Here is a 17,077-nt window from a genome sequence, read left to right on the forward strand (position 1 = left end):
ATCCGAATCCTGCTGTAAAAGGCAGAATCCTGGCTGAATCCCAAACCAAATACTGGATTCGGTGCATCCCTACTTCTTACAAAACAAATTAAAAGCTGTATCAGTATTTTTGCTAGTGGCCAAAGAAGGACTTGGACCTCTAAGAGAGGCTTCAACAAAAATTGTCCAAAAACTACTGGTCTAAGGCCGAGTTATACAGGGAACTCTGAGTATCACTCATGTATTATAAGGGATAATATACCCCCTACTGTAAATGATAAGGATATTAGAAGTCACTGAGGGGTTGTTCTGTGACCATATAAAGGCACAAGGCTGCAGGCTGAGTTATACAGGGAACTCTGAGTATCACTCATGTATTATAAGGGATAATGTACCCCCTACTGTAAATGATAAGGATATTAGAAGTCACTGAGGGGTTGTTCTGTGGCCATATAAAGGCACAAGGCTGCAGGATGAGTTATACAGGGAACTCTGAGTATCACTCATGTATTATAAGGGATAATGTACCCCCTACTGTAAATGATAAGGATATTAGAAGTCACTGAGGGGTTGTTCTGTGACCATATAAAGGCACAAGGCTGCAGGCTGAGTTATACAGGGAACTCTGAGGATCACTCCTGTATTATAAGGGATTATGTACCCCCTACTGTAAATGATAAGGATATTAGAAGTCACTGAGGGGTTGTTCTGTGACCATATAAAGACACAAGGCTGCAGGCTGAGTTATACAGGGAACTCTGAGTATCACTCATGTATTATAAGGGATAATGTACCCCCTACTGTAAATGATAAGGATATTAGAAGTCACTGAGGGGTTGTTCTGTGACCATATAAAGGCACAAGGCTGCAGGCTGAGTTATACAGGGAACTCTGAGGATCACTCCTGTATTATAAGGGATTATGTACCCCCTACTGTAAATGATAAGGATATTAGAAGTCACTGAGGGGTTGTTCTGTGACCATATAAAGACACAAGGCTGCAGGCTGAGTTATACAGGGAACTCTGAGTATCACTCATGTATTATAAGGGATAATGTACCCCCTACTGTAAATGATAAGGATATTAGAAGTCACTGAGGGGTTGTTCTGTGACCATATAAAGGCACAAGGCTGCAGGCTGAGTTATACAGGGAACTCCGAGTATCACTTGTGTATTATGAGGAATTTCTTCCCCTATATCTCTATATACTTGAGCTAATGAGGCTTTGACCTGCAAGGTGGGCTTGCATTGAAAAAACTGGACAGCCTCTGAGTTAGCAGTACAAAGGGAAACTGTTCCTTCCTTCCTACTCCTAGACTACTGTAAAAATGGAAAAGAACTGCAAAATACTAGGAAAATCTCAGGGAACACCAAACACCCACAAGCTCTGTCACTTAGTAATTTTAAAAACCCAAGCAGGTTTTGGTAAAGATTTCCTGATTCAGCAATGATTTCGAACAAAAGGGGTTGGGAGACTGCACACGCAGAGTTGGATACTCTCAGGGGAGGTAAGTTATATTCTGTCCAATCCCAAGGTGGGAGGGCATGAAGGCGTGGGTGGGGTGGCACAGTCTGAAGTGCATAATTAAAAGGAAAAATAGTATAAAAATTATTGCATTTCCATTTCATAAACCAGTTACTGTATATCTCTCACGTTTTACCCCATTGGCCCCCCTCCATGCCACTATTGCCCCAAACCTTGAGGATATCAATCTGTATCTCACACATAGCTCCTGTATACTCCTACGCCCCTAAACTTTGGCGGATAATGATCTTTATCTTACATATTAATTAATATCGTACATCTGTCAGGAACCAGACTGGGCCCATTATATACCTAAACATATAAGCTGGAATCAAAGTGTAGGTGGTTATGCAAATATCTAAATTAAAACATTGACACTTCTCTCTTGCATATCTCCCGATTCATATGGGCTTGTCTGCTCCACACCCAAAAATGTGATGGCGGTCTGAAATCCCTGCTCTCTAGAGGGCTTTTTTAGCCACCTATATAGAGAAACAGAAACCTACAGAGAGCAGGTGTTAGGAAACGATCTGCCTTTAGAAGTCTTGGTTAGGCCTTTGTTCTATGTCCATTTCAGGTCAAGGTTCTCCATCCAACTGTCTCCTCTTCCATTTCTTGCTTCCGGTCCAATTTCTTCCTTGCCCCCTCTTTTGCTACTATTCTCTGTCGTATTACTGAATTATCTGGTTTTCTGGTATTTCACTTCACAGTTGTGTAATTGTCCTCCAATTTGCTTTCATATACTCCAGTGTGGTTTGACCCAACATGTCTGTGTATGTTTGGAACCCATGCCTGCCCACTCATCAAGTAAGAGCTGAACTAACCACCAAGGCCAAAGGTGTGTGAGTTTAAGAGCAAGAGCCGAACATATGTAGATCCACTTGTTTGGCGAGATTGCACGGATATGACCACCTTGAGTGGGCAATATCGGACTGATCCGATGGTAGGCCCTAGAGCCCAACGATTGGATCAGAAGGCAGTCGGAGAGAACCGTGGTCCTCGATCCAACTGGAATTTTAAGCCTGACCGATCATCTGGCTGATTTTTGGCAAGATATCAATTGGGAAAGCCTGTCCAGGGGGCTTCATACATTGGTCGGCAGGTTTTATCTACTCCTGTATGGCAACCTTAAGAGTGCATCAGCTATACCAGATTTTGGATCCACCACCTGCCTGAACCTAGGAGTCTACAAGTTTTGGGTCATTCCCTGCCAGTCGAAAATCGGTCTACAAAAGTCAATATAAATCCGTTCTGTTCCCACTAATAAACTAAACTTTACACATTTTCTTGAGCTGTAAAACTATTCCCTAACGACGGTGTCCGTTTGGTTCAAGCACATCATTTACTGACTCAGTTCTCCAAGCACATTGCAAACATGTTTTAAATCATCATATTTTTTTTTTTTTCCTTCTCTGCTTTCTGGCTTGATTTTTACCGACTCTGAAAAGAAAACTGTCCAAGAATATTCCATGCCAAAATCAACACCAATAATTCAAAACGAATAAACAATATTAAAAAAAAAACATGGTCAAACCGATATTAAATTTTGATGATTATAATATATTTGTCACACTCCCATAATTATTTCCTGAAAAAAAAGAAAGAAAGAAATATAAATACAATTCTGACAGCTTAATTACAGCTTTCCCTTTGCAAGCAGCAGCTCTGTCTTGGCCTTGACTTCTCCTATTCTTCAGATAAGAACGTATATGTATTAAATAATATAATAAAACTACAACAGAAAATCAGAATATTCAAAGGGGATTTGTATAATTCAGAGAAAGAGTTTGATTTTGGCACATCTGTAAATCCCAGTGAAAATCTGCACAATAAATCAAAGGAGGATGCGAGGTCCTTAGCTGCCCGCCGTCGGTAATGCAGCGCTAAATAGGCTCAAATGGTTTGGGACCTGAAAAATTACTAGCTGCGGGTCTTGCCTTCTGATGTAGCGCCAGTCCATAATTTAACCAAAAGGAGTTTACTTGAAGTACACGAGAGTCCGAAAACCGTCGCTGACCACAAGCTTTCCGAGAAAAGTAATCGGGGTCACATTTTCGAAGGCGCTGCTGACAGTTCTTTGGTATCAACAGAAATGTTGCTATAAATTCCCTTGATTTTCTTACCTGGAGATCGCTCCATTAAATCACGTGTGGCTTTCATAAATGGCTCACCCGTTATTATTCCAAACAATCTCCTACGTTCTCCGAACTCAGACCAACTACTCTTGCCACAAAAAGATGAACTTCAAACACAGTCATGAGCAACACGGATGAAGCTGTGGATCATGGGTTCTAGGTTCTGGCTGTGAGATGAACAAGAAGTAACACACAAGAAACAACTGGTTGCCCTCTTGACTGATATTATAATCTCCTTTTAACCCACTAAAACGGGTACCTGCTGATACATGCAGCTTGAAAAGTTCCACGGACCATGGATCTATAGATATAGTTGATGGGTCTTCAGGGAATGTAACTGCTATTCTGAAGGCCAAATGACTTGGGCCACCAATTAGGTGCCCAAGCTGTGTCACTTGGTGATAAGACCATGTACAATACAGAGAATGTCCCAGATTGCTTCACATTGACATCAGTGGGATCAACATAAGCACCTTCACGATGGCCAATCTGGAGGTGCCCCGTAGTGATCCACAAGTGGAAGCAGCCTGAGCTTAGCCTTATAAGGCACAAAATCTTCCGGATTTACATAGCGGATGCCCCTAGGCCCACTGCCATTTGTCGCCCCTGTCCCCTCCCCGTTATTCGTGCAAATTTTCATGGAGATTGTATCTCCTGTGCATCACCAGTGTTTTTGAACCAATGTGGGTGTGGTTGAGCAGCATGCCGCCCCCCTAAAATCCTGCCGCCCTAGGCCCGGGCCTAGGTGGACTTCCCACAAATCCGGGCCTGAATGTTATATCATCATGAGCTCTATACATGAACTAGTATTTTCATAAAAGTTAAAACTTAGAAGACATGTACATTCTGTTACTATTAATGAACAGACTTACTCTGCATGAAGATGACCTTCTTGGTGGATAATTTGCAGATATATTGTAGATCTATGAGATCTCAGTAAAGTTTGGGGGTCTACAAAGTAATAATGAGAAGAATAACCATGACACTGTCCTTTAATTGATACCAGAATAAATGAGGGGACTATTAAACGACACCATTCTTCTGAGCTGCACACAAACAAGACCAATTCACAGCCAGTGTATGAAGGTCCACGGATTCCTTAGCTAATTAAAATCAGGAGCTGAAATAATTAGGTGACAAGAGTAAATCTGCTCGACAGATTTTTGGCAGCCTTTCCTATGTAAAGTTCCAGAAGGTTAATGGGAAGTCATTGTAATGCAATCAACTGAAATTTTAGAAGGCTAAAAAATACTTGATGCTCATCGATGCTGCAAGATTACTATACCCAATGTGGCTTCAGCTAGCCATTGCTGGACCGATTTTACCCAAGAGACTTTGTCCTGCTGCCATCAAAATGGAAAACCCTTCCATGAAACTACAACGAACTTCAGACATATGCAGGTCACTCTCAGGTATCTATACAAGTAGAGATATTGTTGCACGCCCAACAAACAGCTGTAAGTCCAAACATTCAGCACATTACTTGATGTATCAACAACGTAATGATAATTTTGGAGATACCATTTGTCAGACAAGACCATGCACGCATGGATAGCAGTTTGATTTAAGGTTAGGTTGTCACCATCTGGAAACAACATATTGTTGTCATTGCAAGCTTGAAGTATGATATGAACAGCACCACAAATTGTATTTGAAGTTTAAAATGCCTTTATTGCTCAAGTGACGGGCATTACCGCAACGTTTCAGGCCTCATTTTGCCCTTTTTTGAAAAAGGGCCAAATGAGGCCTGAAACGTTGCGGTAATGCCCGTCACTTGAGCAATAAAGGCATTTTAAACTTCAAATACAATTTGTGGTGCTGTTCATATCATACTTTGACTACATTTGCTGGTGGAGAGTGGCCACTGGAGAACCTGCACCCATCTAAAGAAAAGTAAGAAGATTTAACAAGGTTGTGCTGACTATTCTTGTTGTCATTGCAAGCTTGACCATATGTGTAGAGATATTGCCCTACAAATACAATTTTCTTACCGGCAATGGTCATGGACCATGGTCTTCATTTGTTCAACACACAAGAACAGACGTTCTACGGCAATATCTATACACTTATGGTATCTCTGTGAGAGTCTCTCATAGTTGTAAGAGCCAGATCCAGGCAGAGTTGTTCATTAGACAAACCCAAATGAGACAGTCCATGGCTATGATGGCGTATCAGTCTTAAAACCACTGAAACTGGCACCCATCTGCCACTTCTCACTGCTTAACAGATATCACTCACGCTCTACCTTTAAAATTTTGTCTTCATGGGTGATCTTTCCTTTGTGGTCAAATAATTGGAAACAACCCAACCTCCCAACCATCAGGAACAGAGTGACTAGGAACGGTGTTTATGGATAGAAGGCTGCTACTTTCTAAAAAGGACATGGCTGCCTGCCTCTGGTTCACCAAACAGCATCTGGACGACCACAAGAATTTTCCAATATTATTTCTCTGGACAGAGCATTCCAAATGTTACATTTCGGCTATAAAAAATAAATATTTTCTTTGGCAAATACCAAACCTTCCTTGCCAAAAGTAAGAGGCCCATTCTAGCTGTCAACCACGGTGGTTGTGGCGTGATAAATTTATATTTGCTTTACAATATCCAAACATGGAGGTTAATGACTCTAGATAATGCCAGTTAAGCAAGAGTGGGCGACGCTCTTCTGAAAGGGGTCATTCATAAAGACAAAGACCTACAGCATTCAACACAACTTACAACTTTTGGTTCGTTTCAGTCTCATGTTTGGCGACAGTCTTAAAAACATGGATGCAACTAAAAAAATTTGAAGTATAGGGAGTTCAAGGACAACTTCAAAAATCCTTAAGGGGTCACGTCCAGACTCTGGCCACCACGTGGATGCCCTTATCCTATGGAAAGTGAGGCAAGACCGGGGGGGGAGATGGAAGACCTCATGGTGTTTATCTGTGGGCAAAACAAAGACTTGGCCAAATATTGTTGGCCGTCACTAATCCATAATTATTGATAATTACTAGGGATGCACTGAATCCACTATTTTGGAATCAGCCAACCCGCAAAAGATTGGGCCAAATACTGAACCAAATCTTAATTTGCATATGCAAATTAGGGGTGGGAAGGGGAAACCATTTTTAACTTCCTTGTTTTGAGATAAAAAGTTCACACGATTTCCCTTCCCTGCCCCTAATTTGCATATGTAAATTAGGATTCGGATTAGGTTCGGCGGAATCCGAATCCTGCTGAAAAAGGACGAATCCTGGTCAAATCCCGAACCGAATCCTGGATTTGGTGCATCCCTAGTAATATCTAGGCCATTGTCTATAAAAGGCATGTTAACAATATGGGCCCAGTCTATTCATAAGAAGTACTTTCAGGGAACTGCTATCTTGATTTTTTACAGCAAAAATCACGATTTCAGAGTTTCTAAAATGTATTATTAGGAACAAAAAACTCAAGTGAAAACCTAAATGCTGATGAGTCCATGTAGAAATCAAGGGGAGTTGTATTTTCATTATTTAAGTGGTTTGTTTTTTCCAATTTAATAAAAGGTAAGATGCCATTTCAGTACATTCCCATATTTGAATTTTATATTTTCAATGTTTTTCATAAATAAGTGCACATTTTAAATTTTCGACCTACTTTGTTCATTAATAAGTCAGACACTAAGCAGCCTACTTATCAACAGTCTTCACAGTTTTTGTGGTGTTTGAAACCATGACTAAACTCACAAACTCTAAGGGGCAGATTTATCAAAGGTGAAGTGATAAGAATTCGAATCCAGTTTTTTCCGAAACAAACTCGAATGTCAGGAAGGCTATTAACATTTTCAAATGGGTTAACGGTCCTCTGCCATTGACTTCTACATGAACTCGACAGGTTTTAGGTGGCCACCTAGGGAATTCAATTTACTTCCAGAGTCGAGGTATGATAAATCTCGAATTCGAGTTTGGATTTTTCCCAACTTGAATTTGTGATTTTTGACCAGAAATTTAACTTGAAAATTTAAATTTACCATTCGAACCTTCATAAATCTGCCCCGAAACCGACGAAAGTTGTGAGATTTATGAAAAAACTAAAGTACGAATGGAAAATCATGCTGCTAAAAAACATTTATTCTGACAATTTCTAGGGGGAAAAAAAAAGAAGGACCTCGACTTTTACCTGGTGAAGATTTGTATTAGTGGTTTTCCTGGTTTTTACACTTCATAAATATCGGATTTTTAGAACTATTTAAAAAAAAAAAAAAGATAACCACTAATTTTTAGAGATACGTGGAAAAAAAATCAAACTCCGGTTGTAAGTAGATGACCCCCTAAGTCACACATATTTGCTTTCTACATTCAGACAGCACTGATATCAATCATGAAATGAAGAGGAGCATAATGTTTCCAGTTTACACCCCCATTACGACATCTGGGTTGGAGATGCCTTCTTCGATGATGGTCATTCAACAATGTTGGCATATGTACTATACCAAAAGGAGGGGTGTTCTAAGCAACCAACGGGATGGAGGGATGTTTGGGTGATGGTCCATGGGCACCAAAAGAACTTGATTCAACACTGATAATCTGGATTGCTTGGGTTTTTCGGGAAAAGGAATGTTTCTGAAGCCCCAGAATTTAAGGCAACACAACATTTAAAGGATAAGAAAACCTTTAAAATAAGTGAATGTAGCATTGATGAGGGGGCTATTCTAAGCACTTTTGCTTAGTACTTTCATTATTTATTTTGTTTTTATTCCAAAGATATTAAGGGATACATGTACTGTTGATATGAATGAATTGTTACAACACCGCCACCTGCTGGTCAGTTTCTGACCAGTCTGACCAGCAAGTAGTCAAGGAAGTTGTCAGGAGAAAGAAAGAGGCTGATGTTCTTCTGCTTAGGAAAGATGTGAGAAAGGTTTCTAATTTTATTCCTAAGCAGAAGAACATCAGCCTCTTTCTTTCTGCTGACAACTTCCTTGACTACTTGTTGGTCAGACTGGTGGGAAAATGACCAGCAGGTGGCGCTGTTGTAACAAAATTCATCCATATTAACAGCACATGTATCCCTTAATATCTTGGAATAAAAACAAAATGAATAATGAATTTAAAATACAAAATTGCTTAGAATAGCCCTCTCAACAATTTTACTTTCACTTATTTTAAAGGTTTACTTACCCTTTAAAGGGATACTGTCATGGAAAAAATAATTTTTTCAAAATGAATCAGTTAATAGAGCTACTCCAGCAGAATTCTGCACTGAAATCCATTTCTCAAAAGAGCAAACAGATTTTTTTATATTCAATTTTGAAATCTGACATGGGGCTAGACATTTTGTCAATTTCCCAGCTGCCCCTGGTCATGTGACTTGTGCCTGCACTTTAGGAGAGAAATGTTTTCTGGCAGGCTGCTGTTTTTCCTTCTCAATGTAACTGAATGTGTCTCAGTGGGACATGGGTTTCTACTATTGAGTGTTGTTCTTAGATCTACCAGGCAGCTGTTATCTTGTGTTAGGGAGCTGCTATCTGGTTACCTTCCCATTGTTCTTTTGTTTGGCTGCTGGGGGGGGAAAGGGAGGGGGGTGATTTCACTCCAACTTGCAGTACAGCAGTAAAGAGAGATTGAAGTTTATCAGAGCACAAGTCACATGACTTGGGGCAGCTGGGAAATTGACAAGATGTCTAGCCCCATGTCAGATTTCAAAATTGAATATAAAAAAATCTGTTTGCTCTTTTGAGAAATGGATTTCAGTGCAGAATTCTGCTGGAGCAGCACTATTAACTGATTCATTTTGAAAAAAATGTTTTTTCCCATGACAGTATCCCTTTAAACAAACCCAGTAGGATTATTTTGCCCCTTACTAGGGGTCGGTCACCATGAGGTACAAGGTTCTGTCTTATTATCACAGAGAAAAATGTTTTGAATAGGGCTCTATGGGAAACAGTGGGCCGTTGTAGGATAATAGATCCCATACGTGTAGTGGTAAATATAACTCGGCAGGATATTGTTACGCTTCTACTAAACGCTCATCAAATTCCTCTCCGAGTCTGAATATTTCAGTTCTTTTCTGTGTAATTGCCTAAGGTTCGAGTCTAATTTTGTCATCATCACCTCTCGGAATGGTCAGGTTCCTGCTCACGAGCCTCAGTCACAAGGATCCGTCAGAGAGAGGGGGGATAAGGCTGGGTCGGGAGAAGAGAACTCTGCTCTTGGCTTTAATGCCTGGGAGTTAATAAATCCCAGTCTATTTAGTGGCTTTTCTGCTCTCGCTGCTTTTATTCAGGAGAACAGAAGAAGGAATCCACGCTCACAAACCAACCGCGGAGCTCCATGTCGTGCCAGGGATACTGTATAGAGCATTTCAGGGTTCCTGTCTATTGCGCGCTGTAGGACATTCTGAACCTTTATTGGTAATTACCAGGCCGCAGAGAGAAAAATAACTTCCGTGGCAGAGGAAAAACCCGAATTCATCCTTGGCTGAGGAGCAGGGTGACTAAACCTTCTGCGTTTTTTTTTATTTCAGACGTGCAGGCCAAATGCACAGAAAATAGGCAGACGGAATAAAAATTAATGGAATCTAGGTCTAAGCATCTTCCTAATATCCACCCTCACTGAATTATTTGTACATTCCATTGATATTATCGATCGCAAATACCAGAATGTTCCAAATGGCACCCTCCTCCTTGACTAATGCCCCCTGCCCCACCCCAAACCATCGCTGAATAAAACTATAACCGAACCTGGTATAGAAATGCAGCTGAACAGCAGGGTTGCTGTCTGACCATGGGAAAGAGAACAGCCCAGGAGCAGGAAGTACAGAGAATCAGAGCTCTGTACCTGGGTAAGTACTGGGGGAGATTGGATTCACTTACCCAGGGGGAGGTTCCTGTCTGACCATGGGAAAGAGAACAGCCCAGGAGCAGGCAGTACAGAGAATCAGAGCTCTGTACCTGGGTAAGTACTGGGGGAGATTGGATTCACTTACCCAGGGGGAGGTTCCTGTCTGACCATGGGAAAGAGAACAGCCCAGGAGCAGGAAGTACAGAGAATCAGAGCTCTGTACCTGGGTAAGTACTGGGGGAGATTCACTTACCCAGGGGGAGGTTCCTGTCTGACCATGGGAAAGAGAACAGCCCAGGAGCAGGAAGTACAGAGAATCAGAGCTCTGTACCTGGGTAAGTACTGGGGGAGATTGGATTCACTTACCCAGGGGGAGGTTCCTGTCTGACCATGGGAAAGAGAACAGCCCAGGAGCAGGAAGTACAGAGAATCAGAGCTCTGTACCTGGGTAAGTACTGGGGGAGATTGGATTCACTTACCAGGGGGAGGTTCCTGTCTGACCATGGGAAAGAGAACAGCCCAGGAGCAGGAAGTACAGAGAATCAGAGCTCTGTACCTGGGTAAGTACTGGGGGAGATTGGATTCACTTACCCAGGGGGAGGTTCCTGTCTGACCATGGGAAAGAGAACAGCCCAGGAGCAGGAAGTACAGAGAATCAGAGCTCTGTACCTGGGTAAGTACTGGGGGAGATTGGATTCACTTACCAGGGGGAGGTTCCTGTCTGACCATGGGAAAGAGAACAGCCCAGGAGCAGGAAGTACAGAGAATCAGAGCTCTGTACCTGGGTAAGTACTGGGGGAGATTGGATTCACTTACCCAGGGGGAGGTTCCTGTCTGACCATGGGAAAGAGAACAGCCCAGGAGCAGGAAGTACAGAGAATCAGAGCTCTGTACCTGGGTAAGTAATGGGGGAGATTGGATTCACTTACCCAGGGGGAGGTTCCTGTCTGACCATGGGAAAGAGAACAGCCAAGGAGCAGGAAGTCCTGGAATCAAAGCTCTGTACCTGGGTAAGTACTGGGGGAGATTGGATTCACTTACCCAGGGGGAGGTTCCTGTCTGACCATGGGAAAGAGAACAGCCCAGGAGCAGGAAGTACAGAGAATCAGAGCTCTGTACCTGGGTAAGTACTGGGGGAGATTGGATTCACTTACCCAGGGGGAGGTTCCTGTCTGACCATGGGAAAGAGAACAGCTCAGGAGCAGGAAGTACAGAGAATCAGAGCTCTGTACCTGGGTAAGTACTGGGGGAGATTGGATTCACTTACCCAGGGGGAGGTTCCTGTCTGACCATGGGAAAGAGAACAGCCCAGAAGCAGGAAGTACAGAGAATCAGAGCTCTGTACCTGGGTAAGTACTGGGGGAGATTGGATTCACTTACCCAGGGGGAGGTTCCTGTCTGACCATGGGAAAGAGAACAGCCCAGGAGCAGGAAGTACAGAGAATCAGAGCTCTGTACCTGGGTAAGTACTGGGGGAGATTGGATTCACTTACCCAGGGGGAGGTTCCTGTCTGACCATGGGAAAGAGAACAGCCCAGGAGCAGGAAGTACAGAGAATCAGAGCTCTGTACCTGGGTAAGTACTGGGGGAGATTGGATTCACTTACCCAGGGGGAGGTTCCGGTCTGACCTTGGGAAAGAGAACAGCCCAGGAGCAGGAAGTACAGAGAATCAGAGCTCTGTACCTGGGTAAGTACTGGGGGAGATTGGATTCACTTACCCAGGGGGAGCTTCCTGTCTGACCATGGGAAAGAGAGCAGCCCACGAGCAGGAAGTACAGAGAATGAATGTTCTGCATCTGGGTAAGTACACTCAGCATAGGAAGCACCCAACACAACTAATGCAGACAGGACCTAAATTGCATCCCAAGAGGCCTTGAACATTAAAAAACACATTTTTAACTGCCTATGATAATCTCCTGTTCCACACATTTCAGTGGATGGATTAACTGGACCGTTTCCTGATGATTCTCAAAAGAAACAGTCGGATGAGCGGTCTCCAGTGTATCATTCCAATAAAATCCCACAAAGTCCATTTGCAGCCAAAGCAGATTGTCTTGAGCAACCTCAACTCATTGATAAATGCAAATACATTCCACTGAATATTGCATGAGTCTAAATGAGATATTGCGCACGCAAATGATATTCTTGTTGCATTATTTGCCCCATCAGGCTGCTCGTACTACAGGCATATTTAGTTGGAGAAGAAGTACCTGAAACGAAGCCAGCAGTGCATTTCCCAACATGATAATGCAACGGGTGCGGCTTCGGCCTTGCACAAGAACTTCATTGTTAAACTCCTTTTACCTGAACATCCCTTTAATCCAGGATTACCCGTATTGTGATTATATCATTTAAAGGCAAGGCCTGGTGACCAACGGCTTATGATTATTTTCTTAGGGCACAGACAAGACTACAATCACTTACCTACTAAGGCAGGTTCTTGGAGCACCCGGGGATCACTGAAAATCCGGATAAAGCGAACCGATTCCTCAATCAAGCCCACGTTTCTAAGACAAAGAAAATGTTGAACATATTACAAGTGATGAAGAGGATTTGCTCGTTACTTCCCATCGTTTCCAGCAGTGCAAGCGAGGGGTCACCATTCAATCAGATTCAGCTCAAATCCTTATTATTCAGCCCAACGGCGCCCTTAACATCACGTGACTTGAAAACACTGGGCAAGGAAAGGCGGCAAAATTTGTTCAACGGCAACGCCATTTTATGGATTTCGGTCGGAGTAGTGTAATTAGGGTTCCGCGTTTGGCCAAGCGTTTTATGGACTTTCTGGATTCGACCGCAAACATCTTTTCTGAGAAGGGAAACTTTGAGGTCTGAAGTGGCCGCACTCCCAGCCATAACACAATCCCAAAATATTACAGTGTTATAAACACCACCAGATATTTATATTTAGATTTGGATATTAAACCTCCTCCACTGTACCCTTAAAGCAACAGATACATGAAAACAAGGACGTACCCAATACCCATGAGCTTCCAAGAACATCCCATATTGACTCCCAATGCCACCCAAACTCACCTAAAGATTTGCTATAGAAAGGCAAAGTTTCACCATAAATCTCACCCTAACGGGTATTCATGGAAGGACCATCAAAAAACCCATGGGTCTAGTCTTGGGTCAGGTGGCTTCAGGAAAAGGAACTTGAGTTGAGTTGGTGGGAAAATGTCAAAATATTGGGCTGGTTTTTACTACTGGCTAATTGATATTGTCGTGTTCTGATTGGCGACAGGTGAATATATCTTAATGACCCATCTGATGATCCAATTAACTACAGGCTGGTCTAGTTCTAACGCTCTGATTGGCGACAAGTTACTCTATCCTAATTACCCGTATGATGATCCAGTTAACTACAGGCTAGTCTTGTCTGGTCAATGTTCTAATGCTCTGATTGGCTACAGGTTGATCTATCCTAATGATCCTGCTGATGATCCAAATTAACTACAGGCTGGTCAAGTCCTGTCAATGTTCTAATGCTCTGATTGGCTACAGGTTGATCTATCCTAATGATCCTGTTGATGATCCAAATTAACTACAGGCTGGTCAAGTCAGGTCAATAATCTAATGCTCTGATTGGCTACAGGTTGATCTATCCTAATGATTTGTCTGATAATCCAATCAACTACAGGCTGGTCTAGTTCTAATGCTCTGAGTGGCGACAAGTTACTCTATTCTAATTACCCGTATGATTATCCAAGTAACTACAGGCTGGTCAAGTCCGGTCAATGTTCTAATGCTCTGATTGGCTAAAGATTGATCTATCCTAATGATCCTGCTGATGATCCAAATTAACTACAGGCTGGTCAAGTCCTGTCAATGATCTAATGCTCTGATTGGCTACAGGTTGATCTATCCTAATGATCCGTCTGATGATCCAATTAACTACGGCAGGTCTAGTTCTAACGCTCTGATTGGCGACAAGTTACTCTAGCCTAATTACCCGTATGATGATCAAATTAACTTCAGGCCGGTCAATGTTCTAATGTTCTGATTGGCTAGAGGTCGATCTATCCTAATGATCCTGCTGATGATCCAAATTAACTACAGGCAGGTCTAGTTCTAATGCTCTGATTGGCGACAAGTTTCTCTATCATAATGATCCTGCTGATGATCCAAATTAACTACAGGCTGGTCAAGTCCGGTCAATGTTCTAATGTTTTGATTGGCTACAGGTTGATCTATCCTAATGATCCTGCTGATGATCCAAATTAACTACAGGCTGGTCAAGTCCGGTCAATGTTCTGATTGGCTACAGGTTGATCTATCCTAACGATCCGTCTGATGATCCAATTAACTACAGGCTGGTCTAGTTTTAACAACCTGACATTGCTGATCTTTATATTACTTGGTCTTTCAATAAAATGTACTTTTTCTTGTGACCATCTTCCAGTCACCCGGCTGCTCTGCATTTGGCAGTCCATCAGAATCAATTGGCCCTAGAAAAAGACACTGGCAGCCAGCTACCCTCCAGCACCTCCACAACATTCCACCAACATCCCCCCCCAATCTAAATAACCAGTAAAGCAAACAATCCCTTCCCCTTCATACCTCCATTTGTACTTGGACTCTCCTAGTGAATGAACCACAATGGGGATCTGGAGGCTGCAGCAATGATGTGAGCTCCTCAGAATGTTTCCTGGAGGCCCAGAGCTGCTTGGGGTCCAACCCTTGATGTTCCATCTGTTAAACAGCTCTCTGGGCTTTGTGGTGACACTGAGCAAGTATTCTCCATGTAATTAAAGGCTGAGCCTTCAGCCCCACACAGAGACCAACCGCACTCACATGCACTCACTTTCCAACAGCACGGGGTCAGCTGCAAACTCCTTTGTCTCTTTTCCTTTACCTGATAGTTATACCAGGAATATTCTATAGATTCGGGAATATTCTATGGATTCTGAAATATCCGAGGAAGGGCCCTAAATCTATTGGAACACCGTCCATAAATGAAATTAAAGCTCCACATTCCTGTAAAAGTACTTATATTAAGAAGGGATGCCGAATCCCGAAACCTGCACTTGATTTCCGATCCCTCATTTACACATTCAAATTGGAATCTAAGGAACCATGGGTGTCTGGTGAATCATTTAAGTCTGGTGAAATTATGGGTTCAGATTGGCTGAAACAATGGGCAGGTAGATATAGAAAGGCTGGAAAATGAAAATATTCATGTTGTAAACTCATTGTATAACTCAGCCTGCAGCCTTGTGCCTTTATATGGTCACAGAACAACCCCTCAGTGACTTCTAATATCCTTATCATTTACAGTAGGGGGTACATTATCCCTTATAATACATGAGTGATACTCAGAGTTCCCTGTATAACTCAGCCTGCAGCCTTGTGCCTTTATATGGTCACAGAACAACCCCTCAGTGACTTCTAATATCCTTGTCATTTACAGTAGGGGGTACATTATCCCTTATAATACATGAGTGATACTCAGAGTTCCCTGTATAACTCAGCCTGCAGCCTTGTGTCTTTATATGGTCACAGAACAACCCCTCAGTGACTTCTAATATCCTTATCATTTACAGTAGGGGGTACATTATCCCTTATAATACATGAGTGATACTCAGAGTTCCCTGTATAACTCAGCCTGCAGCCTTGTGTCTTTATATGGTCACAGAACAACCCCTCAGTGACTTCTAATATCCTTAACATTTACAGTAGGGGGTACATTATCCCTTATAATACATGAGTGATACTCAGAGTTCCCTGTATAACTCAGCCTGCAGCCTTGTGTCTTTATATGGTCACATAACCCCTCAGTGACTTCTAATATCCTTATCATTTACAGTAGGGGGTACATTATCCCTTATAATACATGAGTGATACTCAGAGTTCCCTGTATAACTCAGCCTGCAGCCTTGTGCCTTTATATGGTCACAGAACAACCCCTCAGTGACTTCTAATATCCTTATCATTTACAGTAGGGGGTACATTATCCCTTATAATACATGAGTGATACTCAGAGTTCCCTGTATAACTCAGCCTGCAGCCTTGTGCCTTTATATGGTCACAGAACAACCCCTCAGTGACGTCTAATATCCTTATCATGTACAGTAGGGGGTGTAAATCCATAGGTGATAGTATAGCACCAATGACAATGCAATTGTTAGAGATACACAGTGAGACACCTACCTGACGTTGTCCTGATTCCGCACACATTGAACGCAGGCGTTTCGCAAGCACCGGAAACATTCGGCAGAAAACTGGCAGCGACTCTCAGTAAAAGCGCCCGCAGGAGAAGAGACGGCTTTAATCTCACGTGAAACTCTAGACAAGGTTTGCAAGATCAGTCGGAATATCCGTTCTTCCGCAAGCTCCCTGTATCAACAAAAAGCCAACAAGGTGTCAGACATGGATGAAGTGAATTTAAAGGGAAACTATCACTAAGCAATTAGCTGCCCCCGTGTGAAAGTGCCAGTCCCTATATTTTATATTATATTAACTACAAAAATGGGCCAATCAGTTGCAGGTTGAGCAGCTAAGGAAAAGCTTTGGGATGGAAACAGGACCCCCATCAGTGGGTAAATGGGGACCAACCACAACAATGCGCTGCTCGGGGCAGATCACAAAAACACACGCTCCACTTATTGTCCCATTTAAAGAAAAAGAGGC

General features: G+C 42.5%; 1 protein-coding gene across 1 annotated transcript in view; it reads right to left on the reverse strand.

The window, feature by feature from the left end:
- atxn10.L (ataxin 10 L homeolog) overlaps positions 1 to 17,077 on the reverse strand; it is a 66,600-nt gene that overhangs the window by 44,960 nt on the left and 4,563 nt on the right. Inside the window, exons 2-3 of the mRNA XM_041585821.1 lie at positions 16,598 to 16,783; positions 12,869 to 12,951 (exon numbers count right to left, since the gene is read on the reverse strand). Coding sequence (XP_041441755.1) covers positions 12,869 to 12,951; positions 16,598 to 16,783 — 269 coding nt within the window. The remainder of the gene's footprint in view (positions 1 to 12,868; positions 12,952 to 16,597; positions 16,784 to 17,077) is intronic.

The sequence above is a fragment of the Xenopus laevis genome, chromosome 3L (genome assembly GCF_017654675.1).
Source record: "Xenopus laevis strain J_2021 chromosome 3L, Xenopus_laevis_v10.1, whole genome shotgun sequence".
Taxonomy (NCBI): domain Eukaryota; kingdom Metazoa; phylum Chordata; class Amphibia; order Anura; family Pipidae; genus Xenopus; species Xenopus laevis.